The sequence below is a fragment of the Serinus canaria genome, chromosome 1 (assembly GCF_022539315.1).
Source record: "Serinus canaria isolate serCan28SL12 chromosome 1, serCan2020, whole genome shotgun sequence".
Lineage (NCBI taxonomy): Eukaryota > Metazoa > Chordata > Aves > Passeriformes > Fringillidae > Serinus > Serinus canaria.
This window is the reverse complement of record NC_066313.1, coordinates 15880155-15901643: the sequence shown is the minus strand read 5'-3', so window position 1 is coordinate 15901643 and position 21489 is coordinate 15880155. Positions and strand designations below refer to the sequence as shown.

At 41.4% G+C, this 21489-nt stretch overlaps 1 protein-coding gene across 4 annotated transcripts in view; it reads left to right on the top strand.

The window, feature by feature from the left end:
• The window catches only part of CMSS1 (cms1 ribosomal small subunit homolog), a 220513-nt gene that overhangs the window by 170390 nt on the left and 28634 nt on the right, over positions 1 to 21489 (top strand). The window contains exon 1 of one of the 4 annotated variants that reach the window (XM_018920150.3): positions 18506 to 18551. The exons of the other annotated variants lie outside the window; for them this stretch is intronic. Coding sequence (XP_018775695.1) covers positions 18542 to 18551 — 10 coding nt within the window. The 5' untranslated portion in view covers positions 18506 to 18541. Of the gene's footprint in view, positions 1 to 18505; positions 18552 to 21489 lie in introns of those variants that run through there. 4 annotated transcript variants of the gene reach the window in all.

Genomic DNA, 21489 nt, shown 5'->3' with positions numbered 1-21489 from the left:
CTCTCTCCATCCAAAAAGTGCAAGTGCAGTTGAGTCCACTTGTTAAGCCAAAATCCATTGCTCTCTGTGCTGATTCACAGTGGGAGCTGACATGAAGTATCAAGGAGGGATTAGCATGCACAGCATGCTGTGGTTAAGAGCCTGTGCCACTTGGTCAGACCACAGCATGAAACTGTGGTGAGTGTTGAGTTGCTAATGTCTCCTCAGGTTACTCGACTTGGGTTTGTGTGCAAACAGAGCAAGGTGGCTGAGTGGCAGGCTGGCTTCAGAGCCAGGGGTTTTAGAGCACTGCTGAAGAATAGGCCTGAAATATCACCACTTCCAGTCCCTCACTAACAGGAGCAACTACACTGAAGCCTTACTGAGGAGGGAGAGCTGGTCTGGATTTAAATTGGTGTTTTAAAAATACTTCACTACTTTTCTCTTTCATATAGATTCCCATACTGGTGAGCTAACAAAGCTCTCCTGTGCTAAGAAAGTTTGTGTTTTGTTGAACTTCCTACTCAGGAGTTTCATGTTGCTATGCAGGAGGCCTTGCATGGAGGGTTTTTTTAGAAAGAGATGTTTCAGCCTTGCATTTCTCTAATGTCAAACATCAGCCTTTTCAAAATCTCATATTACTGGGGAGAAGTGTTCTCCCATTCCCTTGCCTCCCATGCATTTCTTTCTGGCCCACTTTTTCTCACATCAGGGATCTGACTTGCTCAGGGGCTCCAGGTAACCCTTGTTCACTGACAGTATGACCCAGCCCTGGCAGAGCAATTTTGCTGAAATGGTTTTCCCACCATTTGTGTATGCTGTGGAAGAGGCACTGTGCTCCTGTTGATGGTGTCAGACATGCCTGAATTCCTGCAGAATACTCTGAGTGGGAAGGAACCCACAGGGATCATCAAGTTCAGCTCTAAGGTGAATGGCCCATATGGGAATTGAGCCCACAACCTGGCTGTTCTTAGCACCTTGCTCTGACCAACTGAGCTCGTCTGTGAGAACTGGCAAGAAATGCATGCTCATCCCAAATTCCTAAAAGGAGAAGTGGCTGTTGACTTGGGGAATGTGAAAGCAACAGAAAAACAGGGACAAAAGATTAAACTCAGATCCTTGCCTGATTGCCAATTACAAGTTTCACAGATGTGTAGGACCTGTTGTATTTTGGTCCCTTCTCTAGACCTCAGGTGCCAGATCTTTGTTTCTGTTGGAGATCCCAGCTGCAGATGAAGGCAAACAAATCAAACTGTGCTTAAGTAACCACATCAAAACAATCTAGGAATTATGGTGAAGGATCTGCTCCTGAAGCTTTTACTAATGCTGGAGTCTTCATAGAGGGAAGGATGCAATTGTGCTAGGACATTATTGTTGAATATCTGAACTCCCCCTCCCTGTTGCTGGCTCTCAAATACTTTGTTATTGCCAATTCACTGACCTCTCCTTTGCTGATTGCACAAGACCAGGTTGAAGGTCTGTCATGTCATCACCTGGGAAACTAGAAAATAAATGGAATAAATCCCATTAAAGGATCTATAGATAGAGATTGAGCAGAGAGGGTTGGAGTAGATATATATTTAGTGCAATTATAAAGCTTTATAAAAATAATTTGTAAGACAGAGGTGTAAGAATTCTATCACTGTTTGTAATTTCAACTTGTGAAAAATAACATTCAGAGTTTCATGGGGGGAAGAAAGGAAGCTATCTCGCCTTTGTGAAAGGGTGGGGAAAAGGTGGTGGTATTAAGTAGCAAGATTTGATGCAGTTGGGTAGGTGGGCAGAGCTGTAGGGAGTCCACAGCTCTCCTGCCACACTGTTTAGTTTGTGGGATGATGAAAGTTCAAGAGAAGAGGTGTCAAAGCTCAGTTCTCACTCCCTGGTGAGAACCTCTTGGCAGTTCTCACTCCCTGGTGAGAACCTCATGTCTGAGTCTCCTGTCCTCCATTCTGCACTGCCTGTGCTGTTACCAGTGCTGCTGTTGTGGGCAAAGTGTGTGATATGTGTCTGCCCAGGTCTGAACTCCTTAAGAGTCTGGTCTGGCACAACTGTTTTAGCCTGGAAATTCACACGTCCTTTTGTACTGAGGCTACATCCTCACATAGTAAGCTGTGGTGGGAAATAGTTTCCCCTTCATTATTACACTGGCAGGGAATGTTATGTGGCTTGATAAGGTTTGTAAAAGCACCATCTTCCTGCTGTGATTTTTGATGGCTGGATTTTCTCAGCCTGCTTCCTCCAGTTGCCTGCAGGTCTCCCAGGTGAGTGGCTTGCTTTTGCTCTGTGACTGCCCTGGATCATCAGCAGCAGGGTGAGCAGTAAATAGCCTGAGTTCAGGGCCATTGCCAGGCTGGTTTGTGCAGCTGAACTGTGTGTGGGCAACTGAAGGGGCATGGCTTGAGCAAGGGCGATGATGGGCTCAGTCTTCCCCTTTCCCCTCTTATTTAAGCAGTCACAGCTGGTGCTGACCAGGGATGTGTGATGAAAACACTCATAATAAATACCTGTGCTCTGAAATACAGACCTTGAAAAAGTAAACTTAGCTACCCCAAGACCCATGCATTGGCCCTACCCTGGTGCTTATTTCAGAATGGATGCTGTTCTGTATTTGAATGTACATGCATGCAAAGTGTTTGAAAACTTAGAAACAAACAGTGTCCCTTACCACACCCTGTCATTGGCTTTTTTTCTATTTAATTTGGAAAATACAAAATCTGCTTTTATAAAGATGCTTGCTGTGCTAGCAAATGTGTGTCACCCACCAGTTTGCTCCCTCCTGATCCAATGCTGGAAAAGATTTAGAAGAAAGAACGGAATAAATCATTCAAATGACTATGTTTTGCAGTGCCTGCCTAGCCAGATGAGTAGTTTTCTGAGCACTGGGGTTGAACATGCCTACTTTGCCTATAAATTTGTGTCCAGTGGTTGACTGTGAGTCTCAGTGGATACTTTTCCCATGGTTGAGGAATTTGCTGGGATGCTCCTCTCTCTCTGGGATTGCACATGCCAGCCTTGCCTTTCGCAAAGATAATTATAGAAATGCCTTCCTGCCTGTTTTCATAAAACTTGTAAGAACTTGCAGGAATTTGCTTTCTCCAGCTTTTTGACAAACCTTGGCTCAATGGCTGTGGGCCAAGACAGAAACTCTGGGATCAACACACAGACATAGACATACACACAGACATATTGTGGTTGTCATATATAAATCTTGACTCCCTAGGAAGCAGAGAAGGGGATGTGCAGTGGGAACCACACTGTGGACTCTACGTGGGACAAGGAGTCACCAAGAGTGTCCTGAGAAATGGGGATATTACACATACAAAGCAGGGGGTAGGAGGAATACAGCATCTTCTCTTTCCCTGCCTGTTTGTTCCCTCTTTATGTGCCACCAGCACTATAGGGGATGCTTGGTGGCTTTTTCTTTTGTGATCTAACTTGTAACCCAAGATCAGCACAGTGGACACTTGGAGAAACAACCTTCCAAGTAGTAAGAGACAGGGAGGATTTGCCCTATTCCAGGGTATGTTTCCCACTCTGGTGGTGGTTTCCCACTCTGTGAAAATAGCGAGCAGTTCCATGTAACACTTCCCAAGCATGGGAGAAGCATAGCTCAGTCTTGAGTATTCAGCCTGTGAAAAATAACGAGCTGTAGAGACACATAAATAAGCAGAAAAGCCACACATGGACTTGCAGATGTTTTACCACATCATTGAGATTTGCATACTGTTCTTGGTGTTGCGATTTAACTTGGCATGTCATTTGGGGAAAATCATCTTCCCTTGCTCTGGCATATCAGTTTTCACTAGAGACTGTGGCTGCCCTCTGAAATTTCACTCTACTTGTAGAGAAGTTGGCTTTTTCTTCTGATAAGCTTTGCAGTATTTTTTCCAGTATATATACAGAAGGTGCTGGGAAAAGGACTGTATTTTGTAATTTCAGGACATAATTTGAGTATCCTGGATTTTATTAGATTCTCAATCTCAGACTTAAACCCAAAATAAGGAACTAAGGGTTTAACGTTTAGGGTTTTAGCTCATGGTATAGGATGAGTTGGAGCACCAAAGAAGCTTTTCAGATATGGAGATAAACTTAAAAAGGTAGGAGAAGAGTCAGGCATGGAAGTGTAATGGTGGTTCTCAGAAACAGCTTGGCTGTCAGCACCATGGCTCATGTCATGCTGTTAAGAAACAGCATCTCAGGGTCTGAAATGGAGCTCGAGTTTACAGGAGAGCCTTCACCTTGAGTATGGGATCTGCTTTCATGATGATCCTCTGGTGTACAGCAGTTATAGAAGGAGAAGTTTATGGGCATGTGATAATTTAGTCTGCCATTTACTGATAGGCTCACTTCCCTTTGTGCAAATGAACCTTAAAAGGGAGATAATATAATCATGGTAGCAATTGCTTTAGCTGAGAGAAAGAATAGTGTTCTTTCCTATATCTTCAGCTGCTCAACAGTTCTTGTGAGAAGTTCCACTTCTGAGGCTAAAACTTCCCTGCATATACCAGCATTTATTTATTTTTGGCTTTTCTGAGAATAGAAGGGTTCAGCCGCACTACAGTAATGAAAGAAGAATGAAATGGGATTTTCTTTGTCCCCAGAAATGTTGGTTTTAAACATCCTTTCAGCTGAGCGGATGAAATTGTAAAATTGAGATGTGACAGTGATGCTCCAGAATTCTCCAGGGGTGTTTGAGCTTGACTTCATGGTTTCATGCAGTTTTTTGTGGCTGATACTGAGCCGATGAAGCAGACTTTTCCAGTTCATTTTTTCTGAAGCACGCAGCTGAGGAAAGATTGACTACAGAAGCATCTGCAGCTAATTTAGCAGCATAATCCAATGAAGGATATTGCTGCAAATTGCTACAAAGACCTGGCATGGTTGGTGGCCAGTCCAGAGAAGAATCATTTTGTGGCTGTCAAAATCAAGGTGCCTCAGTCTCTTGTGCTCATATTTAAACTGAAGGAGGGGCAGCACTTTTCTAGAGTTTTCTAGTGGTCTGAAATGGCAAATCATTTATCAACAGTGAGGTGTTGTTTCTCCTTCCCCTTTTCCTTGGTCACCCCCAGGAAGCTTTTTGATTGAAGAAAGGTAATTAGTGGAGCAGAATGTTTTGCCAACCGCATTTAATGTTGGTATGACAGCAGAGTCCTCAGCGCTTTCCTCAAGCACCTCACAGTCCAAATGGGCAATTGAAGATGGTTTCCTGGTAAAAGTCATGTCCAAACTGGTGAGAAGAGGAGAGTACAGAGAGTAGCTGAGGTCTGAAGAGAAACATGATGGTTGTGTTTGACTTTAATTTTGTTCTTAAGCTCCTTCCAAGAAAAGACCTGGCTGCCATTGCTGCTCTGATTTTTCTTATCTCATTCCTTCCCTTCTGCTGGCTCATGTTTGAGTGATGGGATATGACCCCTCTTGCATTATTCCTGTCTCACTTCACAGTTCTCATATGTCTCTCTATTTCCTTCCTAGTTTTTGTCATGATGTTTAAAAAAAACCCAAACCCCCCCCAGAATTCTTTGATGGCACCACATGGGCAGAAAAATGTCTGGAGGATCATGTAATTCAGTCTACACAATGCTTGGATCTCAGCCATTCTCTGAGTTCATTGCTTACATGACCTCTAAATATTTATTTTTGAAATGGGTTTATAAATTGCTACGGTTGATTAAAAGACTCCTGAAAAATGTGTCTTTTTCTGAACACATGCAGGATGGTAGTTGGTTTTAACAAAACAAGACAACAAAAAAAGCAAACAACTTGTTTAGTTTTACATGAAATATCAGTTCTGCGCAAACCTATGTGTTGTTTTATTCTTTAAATCTGGTGGGTAGAAGCTGAACAACCAGTATGTATTCAGAATGACCATAACCTTGGCAGCAACTCTGAACTCGTATATCAACATTTCTAACATGAGATGCAACCATAATTTTCTTTCAACAGCCACATTTTGGGGGTTTATTTTCTTTTGGTTTTTAGTGTATTCCCCTTGTGATTTTTGCTTGGACAAATACTGTGTCTTACATGATTAAAATCTAACTCTCTTACTAGTGTATATTTAAATTGCTTTGTCTGGTATAAACAGGCAGATCTTGGCTCCAACTCTCTAGAACGTGAGACATCAGATTCTTAAGACCTCTGGTTAATTGGAAATCAGTTAATGGGGACTAATTGTCATTGCCTTGTGATGAGGGCTTAGTGAAAGTATCTTAATAGAAATACAATAGGTGACTGTAAGGGTCAAACCCAGATAGGAGGGTGGGGAAGCCCATAGGCTAAAGCTAATTTATTGAGATATAAGTGCTTATCCAGTCTTCCTTTTTACAATGATAAACAGTCAAAGTGCCATCATGCATGTTTGCCAGGTAAATTTATGTGAGTAGGTTTGCCTTGTGAAGTTTGAGTATGGATGTAAAACATGTTTCAATTTTCTACTTGGAAACCTTTATTTTTTTCAAGCACTTCATACCAGGGCATAGAAAACTTATCATGCCTGCTCCAAGAGGCATAAAGAGCCCTGTCAAACACAGATTTAGGACAGATTTTTATTTGCCATGGCTGAAGTTATGTGGCAAGTATGGCAACGTAAAAAGTGCAATATTTGAGGAGGTAAATGGCTCAATCTGCTGATCTTGCTTTCTAAATAGTACCTGAGAGTACAGATTACTTGCTTTGCCAAAATCAAGCTTTAGGAAAAGTAAATTTGACATCTTGTTTGTGATGGTGTATGTGGGTGAGGGTAATGCTATTCAGCCAGAGTGTTTAATTATAATTACCCATTTAAAAAATGAAATAGCCCTTGAGAACATGTTATTACACTAACATGGTCCAGATCCAGCTTTCATTGGAGAGCCCGACTGAGTAAAATGAGCACAATTTTTGAAGTTAATACTCCTTTACCACACACACAATGGCAATAACATCTGTATAATGAGCCATTTCTATTGCTTTAATCACCACTTACTGCACTCTTACTGGTCATTAGTTTTGTAGATTAATGACACAAACATGGATTTATTAGTGTTGTAAGCCTGTGGAAAACAGTGGGTCAAATTAGCTTCTTTTTAATAATAACATCTGATGTGCTTTTATTAGACCTGAACATGGTGTGTCACTTTCTACATTAAAAATGCCTGCTTGTGAGCCATTTCAGGTTGCTTTCATCACTTGATTGTAACCTTTTGATTTGTAGAAAACTCTCCCACTTGCTAGCAAAGTCTCAGTAACTTGATTAGGAGAGCAAAAACTGTTTGGAAATAACTTTTTTACCTCAGAGTAAAATGTTTTTGTTTTAAAATAGTGCTTCTTCACATGTAATAATGAAATAGTAGAGACCCCTGCGTTCCTTGAGAGGATAAGATATGCAATATATGAGTCTCTTAATGTGACTGTTCATAAACCAACTTACTGCTGGACTGCAGCCTGAAATGCAAACTGGTCAAAGAAACAAGTTTCTGATGCAATATTAGCTACAGAAGTTAGTGCTCTTTGAATTTTAAGGAGTTAATCTGCCATTTTAAGGATTTAATCAAACCATGTTTTTGTAGTGCACCAGTCTGTGCCATGTCCACACAACCATGAGAACATCTCTGAGATGGTTAGAGACTTCAAAAGCTCTGAAAGTCAGTAAAAATCCATTTCTTCCCCTTGTTTGTGTGATTTGCCATCAGGTTCTTTAAGGTCACTTCTAAGAAGGGCTGATGAATATGAATCTTATCTGCTACCCCCTATAAACCTCTTCTTAAGTTCAAGGTTAGATGTTGTTTCTCAATTTCAGTAGCAATGAACGATTTTATTTGCAACATTAGCGAGTGTGTGGTATCTCTTGTCTGTAATGCTCCACAGCTGATGAAAAGAACCATAGAAACTGCTGAACCTTAGAACAAAGAACATGAAGGACTTCTTAGAGGTTCATTTTAAGGAGTTGTTGAGTACAGGACTTTAGTGTCCATTCCTGTGCTCTGAGAGGTGTACTGCCCTATCTTACACTGGCTGCAAAATCTGGGCATCTCCTTCTGTTGGTCTGATAAAGACAGTCCTTGTGTAACCCATCCAAAAAAACCTCCAATGGATGGACCTCCAATGCATGGGCTGTTGGGGCCAGGTCCTTGTGTGAGAGAAAGTGGCACAGTCATTTTGTAAGCAGAGGATAAAGAAAGGAGTGTGTTGCTCCTGGACATGCAGAGCCATGGAGTCACATATGAATCCCAGGCAGTTACTTTGGTAAGTGCATAGGGAAAAGGAGAGGAGAAGGACTCTGAATCCTTAAGAAATATTTCTTCTTGATACATGCAGAGATTCAGTTTCCTTGTGCTGAACTGGAGACAGCTGGTATTCCTCCAGACACTGAGGAAGCTGGGCGTCAGCACTGTCTGCTCCAGATAAGATTAATAATGTATAGATTCATGGGGAGTGCTGCCTGATCTGTTGGGATGCCACAGCAAGCACTCCTGATGAGGAGGAGCAGCTGCCTGCTTTGGGCCTCCTGAGAGGAGCAAGAGGAACCATCCCAGACACATTGGGATTGACTCCTGTTCCTTCTGCAGGCCAGTTGCTCACACCTTGTAGCAGACTGTGTTGAATGCAGCACAGATCTATATATGTGTGATCATGTCCAATTCCTGGCTCTGTACACTTCAAAACTCTTAGAAAAAATGACCCCACAACTGAACACAAGAATACAGCAGAAGGAACTTTTTTTCACCCTTGTATGTCAGACTACAAGTGTGCTTAATGAAATACATGCTAATCCAAGTCCAACAAACCAGAAGAGCAGCAGTTTTTTGAATTAAAATCCTCTGCAGTCACTTCTGCTTCCATTTTCAATTTGAAAGTTGAGAATTGTTTGATCTCTTGAATACTTTCTGTGTTGTACACAGGTTGGAGGCTTTTGACCTGTCTCTTCTTTTTGTCAGCCATGGAGTGATAGAATTTGGTAGGCTCAAGCTCTTTTGGGCTCCCTTCTGAGGTTCTGGCTATGATCTGCCCAAACTTACAGTTTTGAAGCAACTTTGAAGTTTTAAGGGTCAGCCCAAGGTGAAGTGCACCATGTTATTTACTTTTCGACATCCTTGGATGCAATTAAAAGATGTGGCATAAGTGAAAAATAGAAAATCAGGAGGGGAATTCTAGATCACTTGAGGCTGCAGCATGTAAGTGCTGGTACTTTCACACTTCCCTGGTACAGGGTTCCCAGTGCTGGTGCTTAACCTGAGCCAGGGAGAGCAATAGCAGCTGTTCCTTTCCTGCTGGCTTGAACGCAGTGTAAGTGGTGGCCCAGTGGGTGTTAAATACATCACTCAAGCTCTTCTGAAACCTGAACTAAACACTCAGTTGGTTGCCCAGTGTGAATAAAACAAAAAAAAAAAACAAAAACAAAACAAAACAAAAAAAAAAAAAAAAAAAAAAAAAAAAGAAAAAAAAAAACTGAAAAAATTAAAATTACTGAGGCTTGCAAATCTGGGCAGAGACTGCTGCTCCAAATAAAATAGTCAGGTTTTGTGCCCTGTTCTGCAGTAATACTTTGATGCTTTTTCCTTTTTGAGGTTTGCAGTCCAAGCTCTTCAAGTATTGGTTTCACAATTACTGCTAAGTATGAATGGCTGGTTTCCAACCTGGAATTACTTTACATGCTCCAGAGAATACAATTACCTTTACCCAGTTCTGTGGCTAATTACTGTAACAAATGATTACTGTAACTGTTGGGGTAATGACAACTGCAAAATAGAATATCTGTGGCACTGTTGGCTTAGCAGAAGCAAACGTAAAATAACAGAAAATAACTAGGTACCTTGCTAGAGATGTGACCATAGGTCTGTACCTTACCTGTTGTCAAAGGAAATCCATTATCATTCTCTTATAAATCACATTTACTTCCTTGCTCCTGCACAGAAGTGAGATGTGCTTTTTCATCCTGCACAGAACAGTTTCACTCTGGAAAACTAATCTAATTCATGCTTTGTTTTAATTGGGTTGGGTTTTGTCAGCTTTATGGATACACTGGGGTTAAGGGACATGTGAATTTATTTCTCTCTCTTTCTCCCAGCCTCTTCAGTGCCTGTCATTTTGAAAGATTTAGGAAACAACAATGAACAGCTGGCAGAGTTGGGGAAGCATTTGGCCTGGTGGTGTAGCAGGGAAGGACTTGGTACCCCTTCACAGTGGTGAGAGTTGCCAGGAGCAAGTGTGCTTCCACCCCTGTGTGACAGTGCCTGTAGCAGGGACCTAGGAACCATGACTGCTCAGACCCTGGGCAGGGGTGCAGCAGCTCACCCTGTTGAGAAGGGGAGAGGGAGAAAACAAAGCATTTTCTACATGACAACAAGGAGAAGTGTTCTGCCTCAAAATTAGAGCTCCACATCTCTTGCCTTCATTTGCTTTCCTGCCACCACTGCCACTGGCTTCAGTGGTAAGTGCTGGCTGCCCTTCTCTTGGGTGTAGCCCTTTCTGCTGGAATACTGTCTTCAGAGGTTTTCCTGGTACTTTCACATTGTCTGGAGCTTTTTCTGGTTTTTACATCCCTCTTGGAGGAAGATTTGATATCTACTGGTACTGCTGGATGGGGACAGTGTGCAGCCACCTTTGCAGGTCACATTTAACTGATACTGGGGTCTGCAGTGTCTCAGTAGAAGCAGGGAGAGTGCTGGGCAGGTTAACATTTTCATTTCCATGCAGTAGCAAAACAGGGGTGAATTAATGATGCAGAGGAGAATGCACAGGAAAATTTATGTGTTTTCTGAATTTAAATATATAAATGACATCATCTTATGGGTCTTATGATATATTAGCTCAAAATTTGCTTATTTTGGGATCTGGCTCTTTGTTTGCCATGTATTTCTGTGCACGTTTTGTCAGACTTTAGGCATGACTTCCTTAAGCCTGGATTATACAGAAAATGTATATGACACTGCATCATGTGTTGAACCCTGAACATCCTGCTTTTATCTTATCATGTTATCTCATATTATTATGCTAGTTCACTGCTGAGCTTTTTAACCAAATGCTACTGTGGCTCATCTTTATTATAATAGAGACATATTTTAAATTTAAAATGCTTTATCAATACAAATAAAAACCCTTCTTTTGTAATTAGGAATGTCTTTGTGTTTTTAATTAATAGAAGTAATGAAGAGTTATTTGGTTTCTGATGCTATATCTGGCATTCCACAGCCACATGATTTTAATGATATATAGTTAAAATATCTTTTGAAAGCCTCTATAATAAAAATAGAAGAGAAATTAGATTACCTCTGAGACTTAAAAGAACTGTTGAAGAATTTATTAGAGCAATGTTAAAGTATGCTGTAAAATGAGTCATGTTAGTCTCCAAATTGATCTGGGATATCTGGGGATTCAGAATGCTGTACTACTCAGATTAATTAAAATGTAGTCAGCTGAAACCTTCACTATAATCAAAATTGTTCCCCAGGGTTATACCTTCATTACCATCCTGGTGTAGCCTTCCAGTCCTGACCATTGCTGAGCTAAGTAATTAGTTCAGTTTAAAACAAAAACAAAAGGATAAAATGATCATGACAGTACCTAATGTATTGTTTGGGGTTTTTTATTGCTATGCCTGGGCTCTGTTTGATATCATTAATTGTATATAGCCATTCTTTCTGCTCCCAAAGACAAACAGTGAGAGACAAAGTATCTCTGACACGAGGGTTACACTGTTTCCCATACTGTAAGACATGGAATATCTTACAGTTGCTGTTTGCTGTAACTTTGGCTAAGGCACCGATCTCCGTCTGCAGATGTGCTGCCTATCTCATCCTTGTGTGCTGTGGGTTGTGTTCTGCTCCACAGGGCTTTCCTTATCAGCAGTCCTGGAGTAAATCAACAAGGTGGAGACTGCATTTCCCAACAGGGCCTCGAAGGAAGAGCTCACATCATGTGAGTTTGTACAGGATACCAGAGGACATCTGCCTTACGAGGCTGTCTCCGGAGCTCAGGCTTCAGGACCCAGATAAAGCACTGCTTCTGTCTCTCCCACCCTGTGCATATCCTTGCAGAGTCTGTCAGCAGTTTGTCCTTGAAACCCTCTGGATAAGGCTCACCCTTATCTTTCTCTTGTGTCATGTCACGGGCACTGTCCCCTAAGCTGCTGAATAGCAAAGACATGACAAAGCTTTTGATTGTGGCTGTCAGTACTGGAACCTGGAGATTGTAACCCAGAATCAAAATGCATCTGAGTGAGTTGTGGCTCTGACAGAGTGAGCCTCAAGTTTGTTCTTCCTATTAATGATCTGAATGCAATGGATTTGGATTCTCAAAAATGCTTTTAAAAACACTCATTCTTTTTCAAGTGTCAAAGAAAGGGATTTCTTGTCCTTTCTGCCAGAATATAAGAAACAACTATTATATTCTCCTGCAGCACTTCCAGAATCCCACAGAACTTTACATATGTTATTTAGGCTCCAACAAACCCCATTAAGAGATATCTCTTCTTTTTTTTTTTTTTTTTCTTTTTCAGTAAGACAAACTGAGGTGGAAGACGTTCTAAAGGCTAAGTAGTCCCTCTCAAGGCATCACTGCATACTCCCAATCCCTTTAGTATAACAAAGCACATACATGCACCTGACTTCCACCCAAATAAATCCTCTAGAACTCCCTCCTCTAACCATGTGCTCTGGACATTTACACAAAGCAAACACAGCTCATCTGTGCAATTGTAAAGTACAATATTGACTGCTTAGTACATTCCACAGCTTTGTACTTTTAATAATAAAAATGTCTTCAGGGTTAGCAGCTCTATTTAAGTGACATGTCATAGGAGAGGACAGTAGGGAAGAGTCCAGCTGTGCCTTCTGCAGTGATTACTCCATGCCCTGCACTGTTTGATGAAGCCTGGCATTTCTTTTTGTATCAGTGTCAAGGAGCAAACTTGATGAGAATCCCACCTTGTACATTTATGACAGGGAAATCTAAAGTGGAGGAATATCCAAGCTTCCAAAGAGATTTGTCAAATTCTTTGCCCACATAAGGAGCCAATCTCTGGGAAGACTCAATAAACCTGTAATTAGACTTCATGGTCTGCACCACAGACAGCTGGAAGTCAGATGAAAGTTAGTGTGAGGGGGAACAAAGGCTCTGTTTTTCCCCCTTCAAGAGCCTCAAGTTGCAGAAAAGGTCATATAATTTCAACCCCTTGGTGTCTACTTGTCTGTGTTGAGAAACTCCGTCACAGCCTGGTGTGTCTCCTTCTAAGTGGGTTGGTGCTGGTGAGTGGGTGAATGTACAGCAAGGAATGTGCAGCCCCTTGGCTTGGCTGAGTGAGAAGAGCTGCACAGCAACAGCAGGTGCTTGAGCACACAAGCCCTGACACATCATCTCAACCCTTCATTTTTCTCATATACTGACAAGCTCATCCTGTACAGTCTCACTTTCTTCCCAAGTGAGACTTCCTTGCTGTCCTCTTCTTTCAGGCAGGTGTTGTGAGAGCAGGCATACATCAGGTTGTACTGGATGGCATCTCTACACTTTGTGTTAGCAGAGGAACATGCAGTGACAGGAAAAGTGGCTGCTGCTCATTTGCTATTTAAATTGAGTGTTCTAAAAGATAGACAAGATGGTGTAAAAGGCCTATTTTTACTGTACTTTGTACATGATTTTTACATTGTTTCTTTAGGAAGAGTATCTCAACTATTTGACATCCATTTATAGGGTTTTTTCCCTCCTTCATTCTTATATACACCCACAGTATTATCTGTGATTAAGAAAAGTGCATGAGGACTGTGCTCAAATACAACCATGATTTTTTTTTTTGCAATGTTATTTGTGCTAGGGGTTGGACTCTGTTCTCCTGTTGAAGTGAATGCCTGCAGATCAGATTGGTATACTAAAAAGCTGGCTATGAGTGAAAAGTGAGAAAGTTCACCTCCAAGGATTTCCTCTAAAAGGACTATGTTTCATTTTATGTAAAATTGTAATTTACTGTGTTGCAGCTGTCTATATGCACTTTCTGGTATTTGACATAGCTCAAGTGTTGTTGGATTACTTTCTGTGGCATTTTAGCATCAGTAGTGCTGCACTTGAAAGAATTTAGGCTTATGTAATGGAAGATAAGAAATTTGTGTCAGTTTTATATAATCCAAATTTTAACTGTTTCTTCCTGAATAGCTTAATGCCACACTGTGTAGGTGGGATTGTCATTGGAAATTGTTTTAAAGTTGACAACCTTCATCTTCTCACGTGAATGGGTTGTATACCCATCCTGAATAATCACCAAAGTAAGGACTGAAAGACAGAAAATTGTACTGAGTAGGACCGCCAAGTTGTCTGGGCAAGAAGAAGGGCACTGGGTGTAGCAGATTGTGCTCTGCTTGCAGTTTTCCTGAGTTTAGAGCTGCCACTTGCAGCTGCCAAGCAGTGTGGTGCTGCAGGCCTGAAGAGTACCTCACTGTTCCAGTGCATTTCTTGTCCTGTGCCTTACTGTGCTGAGTTGTAGGCATGAAGATTTGTTGTGCTTTGAGTAGAGAACACTCAATTTGCCACAGTTAAAAGTGATACTCTGTAATGCAAAACATGAAAACCAGTGCTGGAGATCTTACTGTCAGTCCCAACACTTGTATTGGGACAAGAAAGAAAATGCAGATGATGAGTCTGTTCCTCTCCTCAGTGCAGACAGTTTTCTGCAGAGACATATCATTCTACCAGCAGGGCACCCTATGGAAAAGTTGTGTTGTTGGGGGTTGTTCCCTCCTGTTTTTGAAAGATGGATTTGTGAAAGCAGGTCAGACAAAGTTGGGGTTATGTGCCTGGTTGTGAGTATGAACTTTGATTTCTTTCCCTGTCCTTATTACAAGTAAGTCTCAGGGGAAAGTACTGCTTAGCTGAATGACTCTAATTGTTTAATTAACTGTTTGCTTAATTAAAGCTTTGGAATTTTTCTGTGTCTATAAGTATCTCTCTTTCCTATACAGCATCTATTGGCATATCATCATCCATCCCTTCCTGGAAAGTATATTCAGAAGTTGTGGCAATAGTCACTAAAGGTTTTGAAAGAAAATTTCACTGCAGGATTTAAGGCAGATCTCCTTAAGCATTTGTAGCCACCTGTCTCATGCCAAGTTCTGTGTTCCTCCCTTATGCAAGTATACACACAGAGCTGTACCCAAGTACTCACAGACTGACTCCAAGAGCTCCCTTTACCTTTCTCAGACTCTCCAAGCCCCTTTTGGGTGTCCCTGCCTCGATGCCAGCTGCAGCACCAGCTATGCATTGATGGTGGTGGGTGGAGATGAGTCTTAGGTCCTGCAGGATGACTGCAGAGCCATGTAGCATTGGTGCTGTGGCACCTGGCAGGACCTCTTATTAAAGGTCTTTGTTGAGGTATGCTTTGACTCTCCCCAAAATCCCAGCTTGTTTCTGTCTGCTCTGCTTGGCAGGGAGGGAGAAAAATCCCAGGGTTGTTTGTTGTTTGGTTGCACCAGAAGAAAGCCCCCAAGGCAGAAGGTAAATACAGGGAGTGGAGCAGGGGATCTGACTGCTGGTGGGACTTGTCCCCCTGGCACTGTTTGGATTTACCCATCTGGCTCTGGTCCTGCTTACACCTGTCAGCTGAGAGGGACAGTGCCAAAGCAAGGAGTGAGTGAATGTCCTCTTGGAGCTTTGCCTGGCCAGCTGGCAGCACACATCATCAGCCAAGCTTTCCCTTCTTCCTCCTCCACAGCCTTGGACATGTCATTCAATATGTATGGCCATGCCTTCCCACCACAAGGGAGGAAGGTGGGTTCAGCCCCATTAGCCCCTCTGAATAGAAATGGAGGGTTTCAGTCTGTCTTTCTTTCTTTCTTACATGAGAGGAGAAAAAAAATAAATTTCCTCCTTTTAATTTACTATTTTTAAATCTTTTTCACTTGTGTAGTGGTGTCTTCTGGAATAGACATTTTGTGTCCATTGGAGACCATACCTTAGCAAGACAAAGCTAGCTCACAGTGCTGGAATTTTTTAATGGAGTTTTATGAGGAGAGAATAGGAGGAGGAAGAGGTTAGAAGGTTTGTCTGCCTTAGAATATGAGGCCTGTTCACTCAGATGTCCTTCTTTCTAGCTTCTTCTGGTAATGCCATGCCCATATTCATCATCATACTGCCATTTTCCAAAGCTGTCATCCTGTCATCCCCATGTCAACAAACCTCCCACCAGTTTGGGTGACAGACACATTTCAGTCTCAACTCCTGTGGGGAGGGTGTGATGACCTTTCCTTCAAAACAAGCCAGTCCTGTCTGCCACTGTGACACAGCAGTGCTCCTGCCCATCTGCCAGGGGGGTGTTTGGGAGCACTGCATTAGTAAGCTCAGTCACAGCACTACTGCTTTTTTTTTAAGCCTACCCTACATCCCTAATGTCTTTAATATTGATGGAGGAGTAAGTAATATTTTCCCAACTGCAAATGTAGAATAGTACCACAAAGTGTCACAAAAACTAAGTTGATTCATTAGGCAAAATCTGAACATTTAAAATTTATAAAGATGTATTTTCCCCCTTTTCTATCAGTGTAAAACTACTGTTTATAAAAGACTGTTTAGATCTTAGACTGCACTAGATGCTTTTATACTGTGACACCTTTTACTTGCTGATAAATTTGATAAATGCTTTTGCAGTACTTCAGCAACCCCCTTTAACAGCCTCTTCTTCAAGTTCTCATAATATAAACCTTCTGGATGAATCAGAGTTATCACATGCAACACAGCCCAAGTTGGTTCCATGGCATGCTACCATAATTTTCATTTGTTAAACAGTCTTAGCACTGCTAGGAAGTATTTTGTGTGAAATGGATTGTGTTTATTACTTCTGTCAAATAAACTTAACACTCAAGACTCCAAGCATAAATTACTAAGCAAAATCAGAAGCAAAGGATGAGAAGATCTTATACATAGTTGAGAGTGAGCAATGAGAAGTTTTTTTCAGGAGATAAGACTTTTGCCAACTTAGAATGTTTTATAGCTTGATGCATGGCATTGTTTAACCAGCAGCTGGATTAAGAAAAGACAACCTGAAATAAGTACAGGAATTCATCCAGTCACCTTAGCTGAACTCACAGTGACTTCTCTTGCTCTTTGCTGAATTTTAATCCAGAATCCATCTGCCTTTGTTTAGTTGCTTCTGCTAAGGCTTTTACACAGTGATGATGATGTGCAGTATGAGTTGGTGCTGTCCTATCAGTGTTCAGACCTTTGGATCAAGTGGACCTTCCTACCCAGTTTTTTCATGTTACCATTCCTGTGGTCTTGCTGAGGTCATGTTGCATTAGAAAGTGTGTGTGTGTGCCAGTGCTAAATCCATGGCTCCAGAGTGTCTTTACACGACAACATTCTCCTCATGTTGGATCCACACTACAGTATCACGATGGCCAAGTGACCTGAAGTGTGTTAGGATCTCCTAACAGACAGGTATGCAATGATGTATTCTGTCCAGAGATTTTTCCCTTAAAAATCACAACAGTTTAAAATGAGGAAAATTCTCGAGCCATATGTGTTTTTAAAAAGAGAAGCAATGCTTGAACCAGTGTATAGCATGCAGTGGAAAGGAAACCAAATACAGTATAATCTGTAATACTGCCTGTACTCTGGAGCTGAGCAACTTTGGAACTATAAAGGGATTTGAGTACATGTTCATTTATTAATTTTTTTTTTTACTCATATCTGTGCCATTTGCAGCAAGCCCTATATCACAAACTTGCTGCCATGCTTGCTCATATTGTGCAAAAGAATGTAGCTGAAACAGCACTCAGCACATATAGATTCATGCCTGTATATGTAACCTTGTGCATATAGCCACACATTTGGGGTTCTCTCATTTTCAGAATTATACAGTCTATTGGCATGGCTGTGTGCTTTTTACAGTAATTTAAGCAGGTAAAAATCAGATAGTATATATTCTATTACACATGCTGATACCCTTTTATTTTCCCATTTCTTATGGACAGTGATAATAAGAATTGATATTTTTACGTGGAGAATTTCATTATCCAAAAATACCCTTAATATTGGCATGCAAAACTGGTGTAGCAGAAGAAGCATATCTGATCCAAATCATAATTTAAGCTGTAATTACAATGGCAATACAAAAATGAAGCAACCTTACCTTAGCTCAGGAGAGTCTTTTTCCTCTAGCCCAGGCAGTTTCCTCCCCTTATTCAACTGAAAAGGGAAAATCCAGTTAAATAAAGATAAGGACTGGAAGAGTGGGTAATTTAAGGAGTTCTCATCTGAGCTGCTGATCCACTTGTTTTTAGCAAATTGCAAAAAACCTCGATCCAGCAGTAGCTGAGAGCGACTTTTCTATTCTTGTGTGTTCTGTGGGCTGAGAATCTGCAAGAATAAACCTGAGACGGTGCTGCAAGAGAGAGACAGCGGGGGGGACCTTGGCACGGAGTTGGACCAAACTCTAAATATAGCCCAACCCACTTTCTGTGCAATTCTCTTCATACTCTGAAGGCAGATGACCTTGTCAGAAAACTGACCTCCTGGTATGTCCCCCTCTTAGTAGAGAAGATCTAAGGGAACAGGACTGCAGCATAAAGGGACAGAAAAGCAATCCACCATCTGCTTGCAGCAAATGAATTTAGGTATGGGCTCTTATTTTCCTGATAGTTAGAACTGATTGATTTATAATGTGGTTTACTTGATCATTTAAACAAATCAGGTGCATGTCAGTTCACAAAAGGACTGTGCAGATGAGAGATTGCATTGTAATTGTTAGTCTTAAATAGAGAGCACTGACATAGATGACAAGCCCAATGCCTTTCCTCCTTTCAAAAGCCTTAACATGTCAGAGTGTGCAGTATTGCCCTAAATGCTTCTCCCTGTAAAAAATTACCCCTCCTTTTACTTGCTCTTACAATAAGACTTTTCAGAAAAGTGAGTTAAGTCCACAATAGTACTGTATGCATTTGGGATGCTAGGATAGCTTAAAAGAGGATGAGAACCTGCAATATCAGAAATCAAACTGCAGAGAAATGTGAAGTCTATGCAGAGGAGGAGGAAGCAAAGAATAAGAGGAATAGAAACATAACCCTTGTGCTAAGGGAACTGGTTTTCAACAGATGTTTTATAATCTGGGGAATTTGGCACTCTTAACTTTGTGTGGCAACATGTCAGGGTATTTTGTTCTTAGCCTGAAGGAGAGTTTAACTTGATATGAGTCAACCTGATCCTCTGTCAAATGGAGACCTGATACTTCTATGTCATATGAAGGCTTCTAAATAAAAAAAGCTTCAGAAATCAGAGCAGCTCAAAATGTCAACTTTCATTTTGTGTGTAAAGATGGGTAGGAGAGCTGGGATAAAAGGCTGTTTGCAATGTTGTTCTTCAGTGGAATATATTATTTGGTGGTGACATCTATCTGAGTGTATGCTACATGATATGCATGCGTGCAGTTTTCCATGTACAGAGAAAACCTGAGAAAAGTCAGGACTGTGATAACTGCATACTACAGATGTGTGCATCTGCAAAATATCCATGAGCCAAAAAGGTGGGAATGGTATCAGTAGTCAGTAAAATAGCAATGTGTCTCTGTGAACAATAATTTATGCTGTTAAGTTTTTGTGAAGTGTGCTATATATCCTTTTAATTGTAGCCTACTGGCAAGTTCCACTGTGTAATTTTATCATGATCTATAGACTTGAAGTGCACAGTATCAACCAGACTCTCTGTGTTACCCTCACAGCAAGAACTGCAGCTGTGAGCCACAGCTGCTTCCCAATACAGAGACCAGTAAAAAAGCACAAATCACTGGCGGTATTAAGGGAGACATCACATCTGGGACCATGCTGCATTCCTGGCTGAAACTCAGTCATAGTCAGACCTAGGCTAGACCCCACCCATTTAAGTAGTTTTATGGAAAAATCCAAGTTCATCTTTCCTCCCAGCTTACTATTTCTTCCCCATTAACACAAATAAATGTTTGTCAGAAGTTAATATTATAACAAATGAAGAATGCTGGTGGTTGATTTTGAAGAGAGGACCAGAAAAAGGAACGAGTCCACCTCCAGATAGGTGTATATCAAATAGCACTGTGTAAGCAGTGAAATTCTGAATGTACAGGTCACCAACATCACTAAACATGGATAGCATTGTGCTGCCTGTGCTCCAGGGTGGTACCCTCATGAGAGCCACACCAACCCTACCAGTTCCAGCTCCACAGTGCCACTGCCAATTCTACCCCTCTCTCTAGTGCCAGGATATTGAATTCACCACAGATCCCTTCGTTCAGACCAGGAAGGTGTTGAGGATAAAGGAGGGAATATAATACTCCTCCCCAGCAGGAGTAGTATACTTTTCACCCTCTTTTTCACCAGCTTTTCATCCTCTGCTGCAAGCAGCAGCTTCCACATTTGATAGATGGGTCTTAGAAAGAGAAGGAATCACAGTGTTTGGTGGGTGTTAAAGCACAAGCATAGTCATACTTTGCCAGGAACTCTGCCATGCACTTCTCCCATAGGAATATCGTGCAGAAGGAGTGATTTCTTGCCCATACAAATAATACACTGGTTGGCTTTGGGCAGGGAGGCTTTTATAGAGTGGTGCTGTTCATGTGCACAGGGCTCTAAATGTAGCATGACCAACCCCAGTGATGCAAACTTCCTGGAAGAAGGGGAAAAGGCTTTAAAAGTGGTTGTATGTGTTCATCAAGATGGATGGGAAAATGCTTGGTTTGACAGCTATATACACTCAAGTTTTCTTTAGGATGACTTTAATTTTTCTGTCTGCACCATGAAGAGGAAAATGCAATAGAGAGTCTGGCCCTAGTTTGTGCCTAGCTTTTCCTGAGCTCTTGTGTTTTCCTTATGATTCTGAATGGGTTTTCTGCATATTTGTTGACAGTTTTTAACTGCCCAGCTTTCTTTGGTAGCATTTCCTGTGGAATGAGTTTGGTCTGACTTTTCCAGAACCCAGGCAGTTTCCTCTCCCAGATGCCTGTGTTGGGGCTGAGACTTATTTCAAGCCAGGCTCATGGGATTCTCCCTCAACACAGTTAAACATTCTGTAACTAGTATGTGTGAGCTGATTTTTCTTTTGATTACCCCCAAATTCCTAGACACTTGTAGCTGTTTAACTATCCCACTGAGCATTTACAAGGTGAGATTGTGAACCATAATGACTCAGACAGTTTCCAGTGTGGTCAGCTGTATCCTGGCTTGCCCCGTTCCTCTGCTTTTCAGAGTTGGATAATGTTGTCTTATGAGCATAAAGTGTTGCACAGGATGAAACAAAACACTCTCCCACTTCCCCATCTCTCTAGAAATATGCTTTTGAATTAAACTTGGAGTTATAAGGAGATTATTGGTAGTTTCAGCATGAAAGATAGTTTTTGAGAGAACAAAAGAAAAAGAGTAGACTGAAGTGATTTGTGGATGTTATCTCAGCCTTCACTCATGATACCATTGGTGAAGGGTACAAAGAACAGAACTGATTTGTGCCCTGTGCTGAAGTCTCTGGTTGCTCTTTTTTGGCAACCTCATAATGAAGAAATTGAGTTGGATGGCAAACAGTAAAAGGACCTGT